The sequence below is a fragment of the Mus caroli genome, unplaced genomic scaffold (genome assembly GCF_978045245.1).
Source record: "Mus caroli unplaced genomic scaffold, Mus_caroli_1 scaffold_14, whole genome shotgun sequence".
Lineage (NCBI taxonomy): Eukaryota > Metazoa > Chordata > Mammalia > Rodentia > Muridae > Mus > Mus caroli.
In genome coordinates this window covers 101875635-101895157 of record NW_028227269.1, presented here as the reverse complement: position 1 = coordinate 101895157, position 19523 = coordinate 101875635, and the positions used below count along the sequence as shown (strand labels likewise).

General features: G+C 46.7%; 1 protein-coding gene across 2 annotated transcripts; it reads left to right on the top strand.

Annotated features, from left to right (window-relative positions):
• Positions 1 to 1356: 1356 nt before the first annotated feature.
• Positions 1357 to 19205, top strand: LOC110307428 (serpin A9). 2 transcript variants are annotated; one of them, XM_021179672.3, is made up of 5 exons: positions 1357 to 1506; positions 6214 to 6863; positions 13586 to 13859; positions 17314 to 17461; positions 18391 to 19205. In XM_021179672.3, the coding sequence occupies exons 2-5, from the start codon at positions 6230 to 6232 to the stop codon at positions 18589 to 18591; spliced, it is 1257 nt and encodes a 418-aa protein (XP_021035331.1). In that variant the 5' UTR covers positions 1357 to 1506; positions 6214 to 6229; the 3' UTR covers positions 18592 to 19205. The 2 variants fall into 2 exon arrangements, with proteins under 2 accessions (XP_021035331.1, XP_021035330.1); XM_021179671.3 differs by having other exon boundaries at positions 1357 to 1511.
• Positions 19206 to 19523: the final 318 nt, after the last annotated feature.

Genomic DNA, 19523 nt, shown 5'->3' with positions numbered 1-19523 from the left:
GGCCCTGTCAGGGCATGCATTTGAACTCTAGGACTCGTTCAGTATGACTTTAAACCAAAATTAGTTCAGTTCCAAAGGCAGGATGTGACTGACATTGGGCTCTCGACCTTAAATATGCAATTTTCTATGTCTCATTGGTTCCATACATTTTCATCTATTTACTTGGGGGTTGGAGGTGGGTCTGTTTATGCAAATGTATATGGCCAATCTCCATCCCTCTGTTTTGGATGAAAGTGTAACCCAAACTTCACACATGCATTTCCTGTAACACTGGAACTTTGATGTAGCCAGAGTTTTCATCATTCTGGCCTGGAGCTCTTCCTGCCCATTTCCAGTCATCACCACTCCTCAGAGGCAAGCTGCTCATTTAACTCAATTTTACTTCAGTCACCCGTTCAACAAACACTCACAGAACACTTAGTGTTGGCCTTACAGTGGGTATGCAGGGAGGACAAGACAGGCAAGAGCCCTGACTCATGCGGTGTTCAATACCACACAGAGATGTGAAATCACAACAGTGGTAATTGTTTTGCCAACAGGCTGAAGGTGACATAGAAACATCCACAGACAGCCATTTCCCTCCCATGGGTCATCAGAGACAGCTTCCTTGAGGCAGTGATGTGACTTAGGATCTAAACAACAAATTGGAGTTCACTGGGAGAAAAGTTGAAAAAAATACACTCCAGGGATAGGGTTCAAACAAAATTAAAGTGACTATCCTAAAATAGAATTCAAGGAGTCAAGATTCAGGAGTTCTGGACTGTGCAATGGTGATGGTGTTGAAGAGGCCCCATTGTGGCAGTTGAAAGACAGGTCAGAGCATGGGGGTGGGGGTAGGCAGGGGAGTTAGTGAGACTCTTTTGGGAGACAGTACCACCTAACAAGAGTTATAGCAGAACCTTTATCTGCATCTGCATTGGTACTGCCACCAGTCTACCTGAGATGCAACTGTGCGTAGACTCTTCCTCATTCTTCACGTCTTAGCTTGAGGTAAATTGACCAGGCTGATGATGGATGACACTGGGAATGAGGGAGAGGCAGAGCAAGGATGGTCCTGAGGCTCAGGGAGTCTGGTGGATGGGTACCACTGATGCAGATGCTGATAAAGGTTTGTCTGCAACTCTCATCAGGAAGCCGACTGGGAAAGTTGATTCCAGTTTGGTCTACTGTGCTGGACCTGGTTTTTAGCATCAGGAGGCACTGGCAGATAGGCAGTTAGCAGCACTGAGAGTTCAGAGAGAAGGGACCTGGTTGCAGATGAAAAATGTTCATCATTTGCATTGTTTCATAATGAAGCTGTGGGTGGGGTGAGATCTGTCGGAGAGAGGTGAGAGCTGCCAGCCAGATGCTGAGGCCTGCTGGCTTACAAGGATGAGCTGGAGGACAGGACCCCATTAAGGGGAGGAGGAAAAGGAGGAGGAGCACAGGTTTGAACAAAATCCAGCTGCCTAAGGGCTGAGCGGAGCAGGAGCTGAGGTCGCCCTTGTTGTCCTACAGGGAAGTCAGGTGAGGTGAGCACTCAGACACACTCTATGGCTGTACATCTGGATCTGTTTTTCTGTGGTTAAGAGCCAGACTGTGAGTTAAAAGTGACGGTTCAGGGTTAGGGACACTTGCGGACAGACAAGGTGGCAGCAGAACAGACAAAAGGGGGGAGGTGGCTTTTGATTGTGGGTTCGTTCTTATGGCTACTCTCAAGCTTGTTTAAAGCCAATATCCATGCTGGTGAGGAGAAGGAGTTTTGAGGACAGAAGATGGAATGGGAGGTTCTGGGATGGTGACAAGGGGGATGGAGAGAAAGCATCCTCTCCTGTAGGAGGCTGAAGATGGTCTGTCTATGATGTGAGGTGGGAAGAAAGGCTGGCTGAGGGTGATCACGTGTGTGTGTGTGTGTGTGTGTGTGTGTGTGTGTGTGTGTGTGTGTATAATGGCTGCATGTGTCCTATGTCTGGGTGCAAGTCTATTGGAGAGATGTCTTCCTTCAATCAGTAGGAAAGTAACTTGACCAGGGATGAAGGCAATGTCCCCAGGTGTGCTGGACAAAGAGGAGGCACACAAATGGGCTCTGCCAGGCTAAGCACCACCAGGGTAGGGCATCTTACAAAAGCTGGGTCGTCAGGTGGGAAAGGGTATGTATTGTTGGATGGAATGTTCTGTACCCAAGCCAGGTCAGGAGCTACCCGAAGCTGGGAATTGTGGTCACCTAGAGGAGAACAGAGTAGCCAAGAACCTGCAGGTGATACTGGGTACAGTGGAAAAGGGAGCGTACATGATGGGAGTCTGCCTGTCTCTCCTGAGCTCTGAGAGAACTCTGAGGAACTAGGGAGGGACATGGCAGCTCCACATCAGGAAGCTGGCCTGTCAGTAGTGTGACGAGTGACAGAAGAGCAGGATTTGGGTAATAGCCCTGAGAGACAATAGAGGGAGGGGTAAAAGCCAGGCTAATGGGAGGGATGGGCCCCCACTGGGCAAGCCCAGGAAAGACGGGGCCCCTGTCACCCCAACAGGTGGAGCTCACTGGCAGGGTGCACACATACAGCTGTGCTACAACTGGGCAGGGAAGAGGGAAGGCTTGGCAGGCCTAGGAGAGAGACAAGAGTTGGGACTGCCCTGGGAATGCTGGATCTGTCCTCTGGACAAGTGAGGAGGGAGTGGGGATGGGTTTGAACCTTGACAGAATGAGCCTTGGCAGGAGTTCTTTTCAGAGACTATAATACCCCAGGTTCTTGGGGAATTCTATACTTTTCAGGAAGGGTCTCTTGATTTCCTTCCTCTGAGCTCTACACTGTGTGGCAGCTTGCCTGAGGGCAGGGGGCAGAGACAGCCTCTTTCCAGGTATACACCAAAACTCTTTCTTTAGCTTCAGCCCCTCTCTAATGGTTACCAATAGTAAGGGACAATCTTTTTTGTTGCTTCCAAGTACAAAGCAAGAAGCAGCTACTTCAGCTACTCAATATAGCATTGAGTGCTATGCAGACATCACCTTGCTTTCCATTAGAGAGACCCTCTGTGTCCAATGGGGGACAGTGGGGTGATGGGGAGGTGAACTGGTACTGCTGGGCAGGGGGAATGGCAAGAGGCTAATGGGAGGGAACTCACAGTAGAAGGTTATTACTGTCAAGTATGGGCGAATGGGTGGGCAGCTCTGAGCATCGGGACTGAAGGTAGAGGGCAAGGCCAACCATTGGAGGGTGTTTGCCTACACTGACAAGAGGCTCTGAAGGCAGAGATGGTCAAGATTCTGGGGAATGTTCCATTGAAGGGCACACAGTCAGAGAGAGACAGAGTCAGAGAGATCATGAGAGTGCAGGAGAGAAGGAGGAGAAGAGAGAAAAGAGTGGGCTCTGGAGCTCAGTTTGCAGCTGGGCTGTCACCCTGTAGTGTGGTCTCTGGGACGGAAGAGACAAAGCTCTCATGGTCACCATAAGCTCAGCCCAGAGCAGACTGATAAGAAGCCAGGAAGTGAGGTCTATAAGTATGGCTTAGAGACATCCCCAGTTCCAGACAGGCCTATGCAAGGCTGCAAAGCCAAATCAGAAGTTTGGAAAAGGATTCTCCATGTAGATCTTGTAAGTTGTATCACATCAGATGCTGCAGGGAGTGTTTGGCTATCCCATGAGGTCAGGTGTGGCACGGACAAGGAACTATGTGGATATCTTTGTAACTCTGAACACAGGGGCTCCTATCATTTCTCTTCCCCACATCTGATGAAATAATTCTATCACTTGTTCTAGAAAAGTTTTACAAGCTCATGACTTTGCTGGGACATGTACTGTTTCCTTTTCCCCTTTATCTTGGCCCAGATCCCACACTGCCTTTCAGCCCACTATCTTCATCCTTCACAGAACCTCAGAGTCAAGACACAGGGCCAGAGCACCTCCTTAAAAGTATGTTAAGGCAGAAACCTTACAGATGGTGTAGGGGTGATTTGGAAACTGGACAGGGTTGGGAGGCCTAGAATGATGGCTGCACAAAATTGTCCTAAATCAAATTGTCAGTGTCAGTTAAAGCAGTAGTAACAGTGAAAGCCATGCATTGAACACCTACTGGGCCACTCTCAATCAGTCAACATGTAAGCTGGACTCCTGTTTACAAAACCAAACCTGAGGACTGATTCCTTGAGGGACAGGTTCCTTGCTCATGATGCATGTCAGAGCTGATGTAGACCTAGCCCTGTTCTACTGGAGTTTCTTACTGTCGCTCAGCTATGTAGACTTGTTGAAAGAGAAGATGGCAACAGATCAAGTTGTTTTTTCATATTCTCTCTCTCTCTCTCTCTCTCTCTCTCTCTCTCTCTCTCTCTCTCTCTCTCTCTGTGTGTGTGTGTGTGTGTGTGTGTGTGTGTGTGTGTGTGTGTGTGTGTGTTCCCATGCATGGGAAGGTCAGAGGACAATCTTGGTTATCACCTCATGAGTGGTACCATCCACCTTACTTTTGAAACAGTGTCTGTTGCTGATACTGAGTCCATCAGGGAGGGTAGACTGGTTGACCAGCAAGCCCCGGGATTCTGCGAGTCTCTCTCTCTCTGTCTTTCTGAAGTAGGGATTACAAGGTCACATCAATATGCCAGGCTTTTTAAGCCTGGCATGGGAATTGAACTCAGGTCCTCCTGTTTGCAAGGCAAACACTTTCCTGGCCAAGCCCTAGGTTTGCAGATCTTTACCTGCTTTATAATAAGAGGATGAGGCAGCAGTCTGAGATCAGAAGTCATTCAGAGTTCTACAGCTACAAGTCATGGTGGTACCTACCTATAATCTCAGCCCCTGGAAGGTGGAGGTAGAAGGGCTGCTAAGAACTCCAGGCAAGCCTGAGCTCCATAGTCAGATTCGGTCTCAAACTAAGAGAAGGGAGGGAAGAAAAGGAGAGGGAAGGGAAGGGGTTGAGATGGGAAACACAGAACAGATAGCTCCTGAAAGTTGGAGATTCCTGGTGTTTTGAGCAGCTGGCCCCAGCAGGGGCTGCTCAATCCACCCCCAAGCCTCCACTAGGAAGACCTTGGAGTGTCTTTCTAGGGGGGACAGTCAAGGAGTGGGGGTCAAAGTGTTAAAAGGAATTAAGTTTGGCCTAAATGTTTTTCCATACAGAGTGCTCTGTAACTCAACTTGTTATGTAAACAAACTGTAACCCATCAGTGTAACAATCAGGAGTGGCCAACCACAGATGGCCAACTGTTCAAAACACTGTAAGATAAGGTGCTCACAAGCCAGCTAGGCTGTCCACAGCTCACTTGTATTTTCTATAGGTCACCTGCTGTCACTGTGAGTTAAACCTGTCCATGTCCTTTATTTGCTTTATTTGTATTCTTTGCTTTCGGACTCCCCGTATGTAGCCAGCTTGGCATGAACTCATGATCCTTAGCATCTCCACCCCCATCCCAGTTCTGGGGTACAGGCCTACCCTATCACATATGTCTGTTTCTTGCTCAGACAAAGTCTAACTATATAATTTTGGCTGGCCTGGAACTCGCTTTGTAGACCAGGTTGGCCTCAACTTCACAGAGATCCACTTGCTTCTGCTTCTAGCTCCTGGGTGCTGGAACTACAAGCTGGCCTTCTGTCTTTTGGGGGAAACAAGGTCTCATGGAGCCTAGGCTGGATTTGAACCCCTAGGTAGTGAAGGATAACCTTGAATTTCTGATCTTCCTACTTCTACCGCCCAGCAATGCTTGGGTTGCAGGTGTTTGCCACCATGCTCAGCTTACGTGGTGCTGAGATAGAACCCCAAGGCTTAGTGCAGGCTAGGTAAACATCCTACCAACTGAAATGCAGCCCCAAGCTCTGATTTCCATGTTTTCAGAGGCATGTATATGATGGAAATGCACATCGGTGGGAACAGATGGGTAGATCGAAAGGCTGGAAGCCACTTCTGACTTTGAGGATCAGGATTGTGGTCCTCGTGACTGCAAGACAACACGCTTTCTCGTTCCTCATAGTTTTAAGCATACATGGAGGAAATCAGAAGTCATAAAAAGCCCAGGGGTCGGAACAGAGCCCTGGCTGGTATCCCAGTTAGCATCAGCCTCACCTGTGACCCATGCCAAGTTACACAACCACACCTTCATGAGACCTTATTGCTCATTGTAGGATCAGAACATACACACTACTGCTTCGCGGAGTTTCTGTGAGGCTCAAGGGAGACTCCAGAGAAGAATGGGAGGTCCCCCACCTGGTCCCTGAGCTTACCTCCTGACAATGGGTCCCTTCTATTTTACAGATTCCCTTCCTTCCAAATGGGCACTTCTTCCTTTTACCGAGTTCTCCTATTGGTTGGCTTCTGTGCTCCAATATTCTGCATGTTGTCATCCAATCCCTACAACCGAGAGTCCTCCCACCTTCCCTCTATGAAGAAAAACCCGGCCTCCCAGGTGTCTCCCAGCAACACCAGATTCGCCTTCCTCCTGTACCAGAGGCTGGCTCAGGAAAACCCAGGTCAGAATATCCTCTTTTCTCCTGTGAGTATCTCTACCTCCCTGGCCATGCTGTCCCTGGGGGCCCGCTCAGCCACCAAGACACAGATCCTCCGGACTCTCGGCTTCAACTTCACGTGGGTTCCGGAGCCCACCATCCACCTGGGCTTTGAGTATCTCGTCCGCTTGCTGAACGAGTGCCACCAAGGCCGAGAATTGAGGATGGGCAGCGTCCTCTTCATCAGGAAGGAGCTACAGCTGCAGGCCATGTTTCTGGACAGGGTCAAGAAGCTTTATGGGGCAAAAGTCTTTTCTGAAGACTTCTCAAATGCTGTCACTGCCCAGGCCCAGATCAACAGTTACGTGGAAAAGGAGACCAAAGGGAAGGTGGTGGATGTAATCCAAGACCTTGACTCTCAGACAGCCATGGTCCTGGTGAACCACATCTTCTTTAAAGGTGAGGCTGATTTGTCCTTCTCTTTCTCTTTCCTTCATTTCTCTTTTCTGTTTTTTAACCCTTTCCTTCCCTTTTTATGTACTTGGATCTCTTTGGTTTGATTGTTTGTTGAGTAGGGTCTTAATGCATTTCAAGATGGCCTCCATCAAGCTACGCAGCCGAGGATGGCCTTGAACTTCTGATTCTCCTGCCTCCATCTCCTTAGAGCTGGGGTTCTAAGTGTGTTCACCATATCCCATCGACGCAGTGGGGACTGAACCCAGGGCTTTGTGCAAGCTACACACCTCTGCCACCAACAGAGACACGACCCCAGCCCACCCCTGATTTACATTTCTTTTCCTTTTGGTGTTGTGTAGTTAAGGAAACGGGTGTGTACAACAGATGTGTGTAGACAGCAGGGTGTGTCTGACTCCTCATCAGCGTTGCAAGTAGCTACCTGTACATTCTTGGCTGTCTTCTTTTCCTTCTTTCTAGCTGCCATTCATCAATTAATATGGGACCTCGTTTATCTCTGTGTTAGCATGAAGCAAGGGGCTGTCCTAAAGAGCTCTGCTAAGCAAGGAGGGCCTCAAACTGTCCTCTGGAACTATTGAGAAAGAAAGAACTTGTATTTTGGCATTGACCATTATACTACTTCCTGGACATTTCACAGCAGTGACTTTAAAATGCCCTGTCTGGTCATTTTAAAATTCCAGCCAATGGTGAGAATAGTTTTAAAGATTTGGAAGTGTAGACAAACTGCTCTGTCACTCACTGTTTAGAGCTTTGCTGTTACAAAGCCATTGTCATGAAGGACACTGATCTGAAGCCGAATGTGTATCAGCTTTGAAGGCACACAACTCTGAGTTTGGGGTCTACCTCTGCCCCCTTCTTGTTCCACAGTCCTAAGTGTGTTTCTGAGAAAGATCTGCCAAGGGCTAAGTGTCCACTCTGGGCCGGTCTCTGCCTCTTGCCTGGGCAATCACTAAGCACACACAGCCTCACAGGACCATGCCTGGAGTTGAGTGCCTGGTCTTCAGAGCTGTGTGTGCCACTGTGTCATGGTTCCTTCCTTCCCTCCATCCTCCCATCTTCCCAACCTCCAGTCCATCCAATCAGCTATTCACCCACACATCCATTTTCCTATTAACCAATCCAGTCCATCAATCTGTCTAGCCATCTACCCACGCATCCTCCAAACACAAAATAAGAGGGCAAGGAAACTGACCTGCTTTCCTTTGTTGATGAGATACCTTCATTTGCTATATATTATCCTGTTTTGGTTTATTTCTAAAGTCATATGCACAGCATAAGGCTGTTTTAAAGTGTCCAAGTGTTAAAGGGTCTTCAGTTTTGCTGGCATCTTCAACAAGGCTACACTGTGATTGGAAGCATAGACAAGCTGATGACTGTTACGCATGTCTGTCTAGAGCAGAGGTCCTCAACTTCTGAGTTACAACCTCTTTGGGGGTATCAAATGACCCTTTCATAGGAGTTGCATATTAGATACCCTGCATGTCAATATCTACATTACGATTCATAACAGTAGCAAAATTACAGTTGTGAAGTAGCAGTGAAGTAACTGTATGACCAGGGCTCACCACAGCATGAGGAATGGTATTACAGGGTAGCACCATCAGGAAGGTTGAGAACCACGGGGCTAATCCTCGGCTGTTTGCTAGGATGGTGTATTAAAGAACACTGTTCTGAGCCCAGATGAGCCTCAGATTTGAAGGTGGATTTCTGTAATTCCACAGCTCATTTTCCTCCTCAGAAGGAAGACTCCATCTCCTCAAGAAAATGAGCTCCCTCCCACAATCCCTGCTCTTCCCCACTGTAGACCAGTAATCGACTCTGTGCCTCTGCAACCTGCCTATGTTAGACAATTCACATGTCTAAGTGGCAACTGAGATAGGATTCCAGGCCATGTCATCCCCTGCTTTTGTGTGTAGCTAAGGTTCATCCATACTGTCTAACATTTATCAGAAGTCACTCTTTTTCTAGCCAGTTTCTGTTTTCTGTACTTTCCCTTTCTTTTCTATTCTTCGTTCTCGTTGCTAAATGCTAATTTGACACCGTGAACGGAAGCTAGACATTGCTCCTACAAGGCTTGGATCCAAACATGTGAGCTAGCTCCCATCTCTCCTTCATAATAGCAGAAAAATAGTTATCTGGACAGACAATACTGTGTGTCAGATGGTAGGTATGCAGGCTGATTTTACTTCAGGCTACTGTGAATACCTTACTGTGACATTAGTGAACACTCATTTTGTGTGGATGTTGTTTTGCGCCTTTCTAGTGTGCATCCAGGAGAAAGACTGCTTGGTCATATGGTAATTCCACTCTCGACTTTAAGAAGCTGGGAGCTGTGTCTGCAGAGCTGACAGCAACAGTGGCTCAGGAATCCAGTCTTTTTCATGTTCTCACTGCTATTGCTTTCTTTTCTAAATTTTAGTTTATTTATTTAGTATGTGTGTGTGTGCGTGAGTGCACATGCGCGCGTGTGTGTGTGTGTGTGTGTGTGTGTGTGTGTGTGTGTGTGCGTGCATACGTGTGCGTGCGTGCGTGTATCAAAAGACAACATATAGGAGTAGTTCTCTTCGTCCATCACCAAGGACTGAACTCAGGTTGTTCGGCTTGGCCAGAGGCACCTTTGTCTAGTGAGCCATCACACCAGCCCTAGTATTTCTTATTATCCATCTGTCTGATGACAGCCATGGTGCTGAGCAGTGGTAACTCATTATGGCTTCGCTCTGCATTCCCTAATGACTAATGGTGTTTTCCCTCTTGCCTCGGGCTTATTGGCTCTGTAAACAGTCTATCTCTGGGCAGTAAAATTTTAAGCTCGTTCTTTCCATCTCAGCTTTCGGTTGCATAGCTGAATATATTCATACAGAAGATAGGGTACACCTCACTGGTTGTCACTTCACTGTTAGTGTCTGTTTATCTTCTCTGCTTTTCTTTCTCTGTGTCTCCATAATGCCATTCTTTCTGTTGAAATATTTTCGAGTTTACATTTTCCAAGCTTTTAATTCATTTTTCTTTCACTCTCACTTTACTTTCCTAGGGTTGACCTGGGGATGGCAATTGGCATGGGATTTTAATGTAGTTCATGTTGACACCAATCATGATTCCAATAGTTGTAAATTTTTAAATCAGTGGTTACATTTCTTCCTTCTCTCTAATGTCATTGTCATAAATCTTACTTCTGCACATGTGTGCTCAACAATATAGATTTATTATGATCAATTAATTTTGTTTTAAAAGGAATTTGTTTTATGTTATGTGCATGAGTGTTTGTCTGCATGTATGTGTACCACAGTGTGCTGTGCCTGTAGAAGCCAGAAAGGGGCGCCAGATCCCATAGAACTGGAGTTATATTCAGTCATGAGGTGTCATGTAGGTGCTGGGAACAGAACCCAGGTCCTCAGCAAGAGCAATCAATGTTCTGGACAGCTGAGCCATCTCTCCAGCCTCAGAGAGGACAACATAACAGGAAAACCTGTTTGTCTAGATTTCTTCTTTATTTAGGGGCAATGTCTCACTCTATAGTCAAGAACTTGCCTTCTCCATCAAACTGGACTTGAACTTACAGCAAGCTCTCGGCCTCTGCCCCCAAGTGTTGGAATTGTAGTGTGTACCACTACATCTACCTCCCACTCACGCTGTCTCCCATGTTTCACATCATTTCTTTTCTGGAGTGAATCCCAGTTACTGTCCCATCCCAACCACAGAGGCCTCTAGCACTGGCAAAAGCTCACTTGCTTTGGTTTGGTCCTGCTGCTGTTCAAGACTTGTATTTTCTGATAAGAAGCCATCTGCTCATGGTGTTGAGGTCGTCTCACATGTGAAGTTTCTTCTTTGCCTTTTGACTGATTAAGATACCTCTAAGTATGGAATCCTTAACTGCGTCGGAAAGTTTCTATAAACTGAGTTTTGGGAGCTTCTGAATGGTTGCTTCTTCCCGTGACCACCCTCCCTCCCTCATTCCTTTCTTCTGCTTTTGGGAGTTCCACGATGTGTATATTGCTCTGCCTGAGGGTATATCCCAGCTTTTCACCTTCCTCCATCTTTGTCTCAGTATCCCTCATCTTACAGACTTATTGATACATTTTCTAGCTCAGTGTTTATTGTCTTCTGTTAGCTCTCATCTGCTGCTGAGTCTCTCAAGTGAAACGTTCATTTCTGCTACCATATCTTCTAATTCTACTCGATGACTTCGAATCATTTCTCTAACTGCAAGCAAAAGCTTATTAAATACAGTTTTTTAAAAAGCTCCTTGAGGATGTTCAAAATAGCTGCTTTGGCACGTTTGATTAATGAGGCCCATATCTGGCTCTCCTTAGAAACACGTGCTCCCCACCCCCTAAAGTTTGGGGCATATGTTCTTGTTTCTTTTCATATCGGATTTTATTTTGTTTGCTTTCTTTAAAACATTTAAATTATTTATTTTAGCTGTGTGTAAGCACATGTGTGTCGTGTGTTGAGTATTTATGGCTGCCTATGGAAGGGGACATCAGATCCCCTGGAACTGGAGCTACAGGCAGTTGTAATCCGGGACCTGAACTGGGTCCTCTGTAAGAGCAGTGAGGGTTCCTAACCTTAGAGCCATCTCTCTAGACCCTTCGTATGTTGTTAATAATGTAAATCTATTCTAGACATGAACTACTTCCCCTTCAGAGGGTTAGTCGCTGTTGTTCGTTGGAGCAACCTGTAGCTTCCTGTTTCTTCAGAATAGATTCTTTAAAGTCACAGACGTCTTCTTAGCTGGCAGATCTCCCAATCTTTGTAGAGGATCACTGTGTGTATTACGACTTGCCATCCACACTCTGCTCGCAGTCTGTAATTTTGACTCACCCTTTATTTTCTGTCTGTGCACCCCGAGGCCAGCTGTCAGTGAGAGCTCTGAATCGCCCAGATAGTTTCGAAGGTGCCTACAGCTTTACTCATGTCTGGGGCCTCTTTGTGTTGAGATATGGGGGAGGTGTCCAAATCTCCTGTAAACATTTGATTCTTTAGATGTTTATTTATCTCTCTGCCATCTTATCTATTACCCATCCTCCAGCCAGGAAGTGAGGACACTTGTTGCATATGAAATACACTCCCACACCTCTGGGTAGAAGACAGTAGGCACCGAGTGTACCTCAATCAGTTGTGAGGGGAGGCTCCCCGTTACGATTCAGCCATTTGCCTTGAATGGCCTCTCCTTGGGTCACCACAGCTGACTGGGACCATGTTTAGAGAAGGGTGGCTATGCAGAGGGACTTGCTTTGTCAATTTTGCTGACAGGACCTTCCTCCTGTTTTCTGTTTGCCCTCCTAAGCAGTGCGGTTAGTGCATCATTTGTCTTGACTGTTAAGCATTGCTGGAGGTGTTTCAGAGTTCCACCTGCTTGTCTTGGCACATGTCCTCGGGGAGATGATATTTGCCTTGGCTGAAGCCCAAGTCAGATTAAATACTGGCGGCTTTTATAAGTCATTCTCCTGGTGTTGCAGGAGGCAGGTCAGATAAAGACAATTCCTTGAGAATGAGTCTAGGACTGTTTTTGTTTTGAGAATATGTTTTCTCTGTGTAGCCTAAGATAGTCTCACACTCACAATCTTCCAGGCTTGGCCTCCCGTGTTCTGGGATTGCAAGTGTGAGCCACTATGTATGGCCTGAGAATGAGTCTTTAGAGTATTACAGCCCCATCTGGATATCACTGTAAATGTGGGCTGTGATTTTTCCAGACCATACAGAAGGAAGAATGAGGTGTGGTACTCAAGCCTGTTGGAATGCCACAAACTTTACCACTTCTAACGAGACCCAGTTTATTTTCTTTAATATCTTGTTTCTCAGCTGTAAGAATCAGAGGATTTTCAGAGTTCTAAAGGAATTGATTTTGACCACTGTTGGCAGGAATGTGTGTGTGTGAGTGTGTGTGTATGTATGTATGTATGTATGTATTATGCAAGTGTGTGTATGGTATGAATGTAGTGTTTGGTGTGTATGTATGCATATGTGGTATAATATTTATTGTATATGTGCAAGTGTATATGGTCTGTGGGGGTATACATAGTATGTTATATATGTGAAAGTCCATGTAGTAGTGGGGATATGTGGTATGTATGGTATATTTGAGAGGGTATGCAAGTACATATATGGTATGTGTTTATGTGTTTGTGTGTGCAGGTGGTATATGTGTATGGTATGTATATGTATGTAGTGTATGTGTGTTATGTATATGTGAGGAGTGAATGTGTGATATATGTGATGCACATGTTTGTCTCCCTCTCCTTCTCTATGTGTAGTGTATTGTATAGTGTGAACATGTGTTATGTATACATATATACATATATACATATATGCACACATACACATATACATATATACATATGTGTATTATGTGTGGTATAGAGTGTGTGTATGGTATGGTGTGTGTGTAAAGGGTTTGTGCATTGTGTATGTGTGTTATAGGTATGTGCATGGCGTATGTGAGATGTATATTATGTACATATGTGTGTGTTGGGGGATGTATGGTGTAGTATGTGTGGTAATTTACATATGTGTGTTTGGGATCAAAGTCTGTGCCTTGCAAAGCTAGTTATCGTGGTTTTTATGGAAAATTGAGTGTTTATAGGTCCTCATCTGCCTGTTTTTACCTCGCAGCTTTCAGGGTTGTAAAGCCCCCTCTTCTTCTGCATTGACTTAAGCCCTCCCTTCCTTTGCAATGATGTAAACCCTCTCTTCTTTCTCCATGCTAGCCAACTGGACCCAGCCTTTTAGTACTGCAAACACAAACAAGAGCTTCCCATTCCTCCTGAGCAAGGGCACCACTGTACACGTTCCCATGATGCACCAGACCGAGTCGTTTGCTTTCGGAGTGGACAAGGAGCTGGGCTGCTCTATTCTGCAGATGGACTACAGGGGAGATGCTGTGGCCTTCTTTGTCCTCCCTGGCAAGGGCAAGATGCGGCAGCTGGAGAAGAGTCTGTCTGCCAGGAGGCTAAGGAAGTGGAGCCGCTCACTCCAGAAAAGGTAAGCATCGCTGTCAGCTTGTAGGGAGCTGTTCATCCGAGGATGGGGAATGTGCTGGTAGCTGTTCAGTGAAAGCTCCTGTGTACCAAGCCTCCTCTGCCTGCCGGATGATGATGTTGGTACTGTGTCCACACAGCACCACATGAACATCACCGTCACCTGGTACACACACAGTTTCCTCATCCTCTTCTTCCATCTTCCCAGATGGAAACAGACACTGGTAACTTCTCTGTCACTGGGACAAAGCACCAACCAAAGGCAACTTAAGGAGGAAAGAACTTACTTTGACTTACATGCCCAGAGGATGAAAGTCCGCCATGGCATAGAGTGTAGGCTCAAAGTAGTAGGCATGGTGACCGGAACAGGAAGCTGAGGGATAACCCCTTTCACTACAAGCATGAAGCAGAGAGTGAACCAGGAGTGGGGCAAAGCTGCAAACCTCACCCCGGTGAAGTACTTCCTCCAGCAAGGCTGTACTTGTCATAACCTCTCCAAGTGACGCCACCAACTGAGGACCGAGGATTCTGATGTCTCTGTGAGAGACATTTCTCATTCAAACCACCACAGTGAATCACCCAGGCCGCACACGCAAAGCTTTTAAGTCCAAGCAGAGTTCACTCCAGAAACCAAGTCTTACTGAATCCCCTGAAACTGTTTTTATAAAAGCAAGTGAGCAAACCAACTGAAATCTTGGTGCTCATTTGTAGACAGAGGAGCACAATGCTGCTAAGTCACTGAAGGTAGAGGTTGCTGAGTCACTGAAGGTAGAGGTTGCTGAGTCACTGAAGGTAGAGGTTGCTGAGTCACTGAAGGTAGAGGTTGCTGAGTCACTGAAGGCAAAGGTTCCTGAGTCACTGAAGGCAGAGGTTGCCGAGTCACTGAAGGCAGAGGTTGCCGAGTCACTGAAGGCAGAGGTTGCCGAGTCACTGAAGGTAGAGGTTGCCGAGTCACTGAAGGTAGAGGTTGCCGAGTCACTGAAGGTAGAGGTTGCCGAGTCACTGAAGGTAGAGGTTGCTGAGTCATTGAAGTAGAGGTTGCTGAGTAACTGAAGGTAGAGGTTGCTGAAGCTGCATTACTCCCTAGAAAGTGGTAGGGAGTACCTGGGAGGTAGCAAGTGCCTAATAACAGCCATGTTGTTAGCACTGTAAATATTGTAGCGAGTACAAGGAGATTGATCATGTGATATGGAAGATTATTGAATATTTATTTTTAGTCTCTTCACATGACTCCGTGGCATCTTCATCCTCCTCCGTGTTTGTCAGCTAAGTGGAAAGGAAAGATGAGGTTTAGAGCAGTAGTCATTTAAGGAAGATGAGGACCAATGCCTGGGAAGGGCAGGTAAAGTACCCAGGAGCTTGTGAACAGAGGAAGCCTGCTTTCATCTGCGGAATACATCAAGGGTGCAGCGATGACACCAGCCACGGGCATGGACATGGAAGATGGGCTGGGTATTTCCAGGCTCCTGGCTTTTTATTCCAATGGGATACAAGACAAAACAGATTTCAAAACAGCAAAAAAAAACTTCTTCCAAGGCAAAATGATAATGCAGATCAAAAAGAAACGGGGTGGCAAGATTACTAATGGACCACACAAGTGAGGCTTCTCCAGGTCCCCAATTCTTGTTTGGGGCTCCCTTTTATGAGGCTCAAGAGGAGGAGGTTGGGTACTAAGGGCATCGCAAGGGTGGTTCTCTGTTTTGATTGATAGGTGAGGTCGGGTCATCAGTCATCTGTTTGCTGCTCACGTCCTTCTCATCATGCATCTTGTTGTGACCATATGCACACTCAGTGATGCACAGAATAAGATGGCAAATACGGAGTTCTCCCTAAAAGCTCACATAATTTGCCTTAGTGCACCCGAAGCAGTCTCAGCCAGATGGTCCATTGCCCACACACAATTCCTGACTGTGTTCTAGGACACGTTACCAAGGAGTTTTTAAGGGAAGTAAATTACTCCATCAATTAACGCAAGTACGTGTGCATCTTTGTGCAGCTTGGGGTTCCCAGGTGGCCAACATTGTCTGGAGGGGTAGTGTGCACAGCTCAGATCAAATGGATTCCAAGCTGTTTTCTTTGTGTTACCTGCCTCAGGGGGAACATGAAGACATAGAGGCTGTGGTGGTGGTGGTGGGGGAGTGCTTCTGATAGAGGCACAGCGCTGACAGAGGCAGAAGAAGGTGGAGACTCAAGAGGCTTGCAGCCTTGTCAGGGTTTCTTCTCCTCTCCCGCTGCACTGGTACCGGGTGAAGGAGAAAGACAAGGCCTTTGGGAAGTCGCAGGAAGGCAGAACACAGAGGGAGCCAGCAAACCCTGAGGTGCCCAGGAGAGCAGGAAAGGAGTTGTCTGGGGTACTAAATGTCGGGGAGTTTTGTCAGATGAGGACTGAGGTATCTCTCCGGGGTCTTGGGCTTTTCTTTCTATGAGCAACTGAGCAAATAAACATTGGCAAAGCACTACAGTTAAGCCTAACCATCTTTAAAAAATAGGAGAAATGCTATTGAATGTGCCCAGGAGAGCAGCCCATGGTAACTGCTCAATAGATGAGAGGCGTTTGCTCTGGGGTAGGAAAGCCATGACAGAGGAAGAAAACATGCCAAGCTGTAGGTTTGTGCTGACCAATGTGGTAGCCTCTGGCCACAAGTAGTCTTCCATATTTAAATTTAGTAAAATGGAATAAAATTAAGAACAGTGAGATGGCTCAGTGGGTACAGATTCTGCCTTCCAAGCCAGACAACCTGAGTTTGAACCTTAGGATCCACAATTTAGAAGGAGAAGACTGACTCCCAAAGGTTGTCCACCACACAAACACACATTCACACACACATACACAAACACAAATGCATACACATAGACACACACACCCTACACACACCTAGAGACACACACACACTACACACACAAACATATACACACATCCTTGCACACATGTGACACTGAGCCTCATCAATCAATCAGTATAACAAATGAATTAATTAAAATAAGAGTTCGACTCATTGTTTTCTATAGGCAAGTGTCAAATTATTCAGTAGCACAGTGGCAAGCATATTGGACAGGGTATATGTAGGTATATTCCCAGCATGGTACAACACTCTGTGGGGTTTTGTCACCCTGAGAGATTATTAAGAAGTCCTTCTAGGCAGGACCAGGTGATGTGGCTGCTACCATCACTTCCTGATGTCCCCACTGGTGTCTGCTGTGGTACCCATGCTGATCGATCATCTCACCTCCGGTCCTTACTTGATTATAGGATCCCTATGTTTTATTCCGATCCCCAGAGATGAGCTTGCTTACCTGAGAGGCTCAGAGACAGAGCAGCCTGGTGCTTTGGGACTGGGGTCAGTGGACTTCTCTGGCACTCAGTAACAGGGCTGGAGAAAGCACCCTCCAGTAGTGCCACATGGAAGTAGAGATCGGGGATATCCTAACCTTGTCTCTTCCCTTTTTATTCTCCATAGATGGATCAAGGTGTTCATTCCAAAATTTTCTATCTCTGCTTCCTACAACCTGGAAACCATCCTCCCCAAGATGGGAATCCGCGATGCCTTTAACTCAAACGCTGACTTCTCCGGAATTACAAAGACACACTTCCTGCAGGTTTCTAAGGTAAACTGATGGAGATGTGTGCGAGAAAGTCCACACCAGAAGGCACAGCTAAGGAAGGACTCCCATCTTACTGCGAAGGTCACAGTCTGGAGAGGGTGAGGTGTTTAACAGCCAAAGGAAAGGCCAAGTCTTGTGGCTGCCAGGCCTGGGACACCTGACTCACAGATACACATAATCCCTCTTCAAGAAAATAATCTGTGCTTCTTTTAAAAGCAGGTCTGTTCCTAGCAAGCAACACAGTTGCCACATGCCTGAATTGGAAGAACAGATAGGCATCTAACATCTCTTCCTTCCCCACCATCATTGAATTCCCAAACAGCTGTTAGGCAGCTGCTGCCCAGGTGTCTTTTGTACCTGTGGATGTGGCTTTTGTCCTAAAGGGGGAGGGACGGAGCTAAAAGCCAGATATTTTGGTCCTCGTGAGAAATTATTGAATTCAATTCCCGAGTGATACAGCAATTGTTGCATCTGAAATCGCTTAGTCTGGTAGTCTAAATCGGTGTCCCATGTCCTCATGACCCACAGAAAGTCTCTTCATTTACTGGGTTGTCTGTCTAGCCTCTATCCACATCCAAGTCCATACTCATCAGGTTTTTTATCTGGTTAATTTATGTTTACTTATGTGTTAATTTGACAATGGTGGTCAGATATTGTTCTGAGGACATTTTTGTCATTGGTCACCAGGGAAAAAAGACTGAGAGGTCCCCCATGGGACATAATGAGCCCAATAGAACTTTACCCACTGGGAACACTCCTATGCACCTGAAAAGCTGTCCTCAAGGCAGTTCCCAGCCCATGGTGTATCTTTGACGTTGGTCATAGGCTGAGAGCCTCTTCCCTAGAAGAGAAAGCAGTATCAGCCTTTGGTAGCAGAAGGCTCAGGACACAGTTTCTCTGGGACCCACTGACACCTGTCCTCCCATTTACAGGCTGCTCACAAGGCTGTGCTGGACGTCAGCGAGGAGGGGACAGAAGCCGCAGCAGCCACCACCACCAAACTTATAGTCCGCTCAAGGGACACCCCATCTTCTATCATTGCCTTCAAGGAACCCTTCCTGATTCTACTTCTAGATAAAAACACAGAATCCGTTCTCTTTCTAGGGAAAGTTGAAAACCCCAGGAAAATGTAGGTTGGCGATGAACTGTTGGCTGGTCTCACACTGATCATGCCCAAGAAATAGGTGTGTGTTGGAAGACGCTTACAGGGTGATATCAAGTCTCGCTTCCTTACTTGAGGCCCCCTTGACCCCAACAGGAGCCTGTTGGCCCTCAGGATTAGCACACTGGGGCCCAATCATAGAAGAGACAGCAGGGCCTGGTCACCCTGCCAGTGGCCCCTCCCACCTGTTTTCCCATAAAGCCTTTTCCTGGAATGTGGCAGGTCAGGCAGGGCTCCATTCTAAGAGTTCCAGGGAGCTCTTAGAAATGATGACACACAGGAATCAGTACCTTTGCTTTTATGGCTGGCTCCCAGCACTGCATTCAATAAACCTAAAATGTGGACTCAGTGGTAACAGACCCCCCCTTCCTCCCCCATCACCAGGGCCCTAAGCTGAAAATGAGGGATTGCCCACTTCTGAGTGGCTGGGTGACATTCAGTGGTGACGTTGCGGTAGCTATGTGGTGGGTTCATTCTCTCATTTGCTCAATTGAGCTCTTCAGTGGCTCCTGGCATGCTGGGTCTAGGAGAGAGAGAGAGAGAGCATTCAATATCGAGGAAATGTGCACAAAGAGGTTGCAACAAATTAGGGTAAGTGTCAAAAAAGCTGTGTAGGATAGTGGGGACACTCATAGGAGAGGCATGGGAGGGGCAGTGGGAAGACCCTGTGGTTGGAACAATGTGTGTTATAGGCGTGCATTTACCTAAATGGAGAGAGGGTGACACAGGAACACACACTGCCTGGGAAGCCGCCTAGGTCAGGTAAGGGATGGGAATGGGAACCTCACTGGGTTTCTTAAGCAGGAACATACCAAGTGTCAGTGCAGAATGGGTTGAAAAGACCTCTCCAATGTGGCCACCTTTCTGGCCCCAAGACTGTGGCTGTTTATATTGACAACAGCT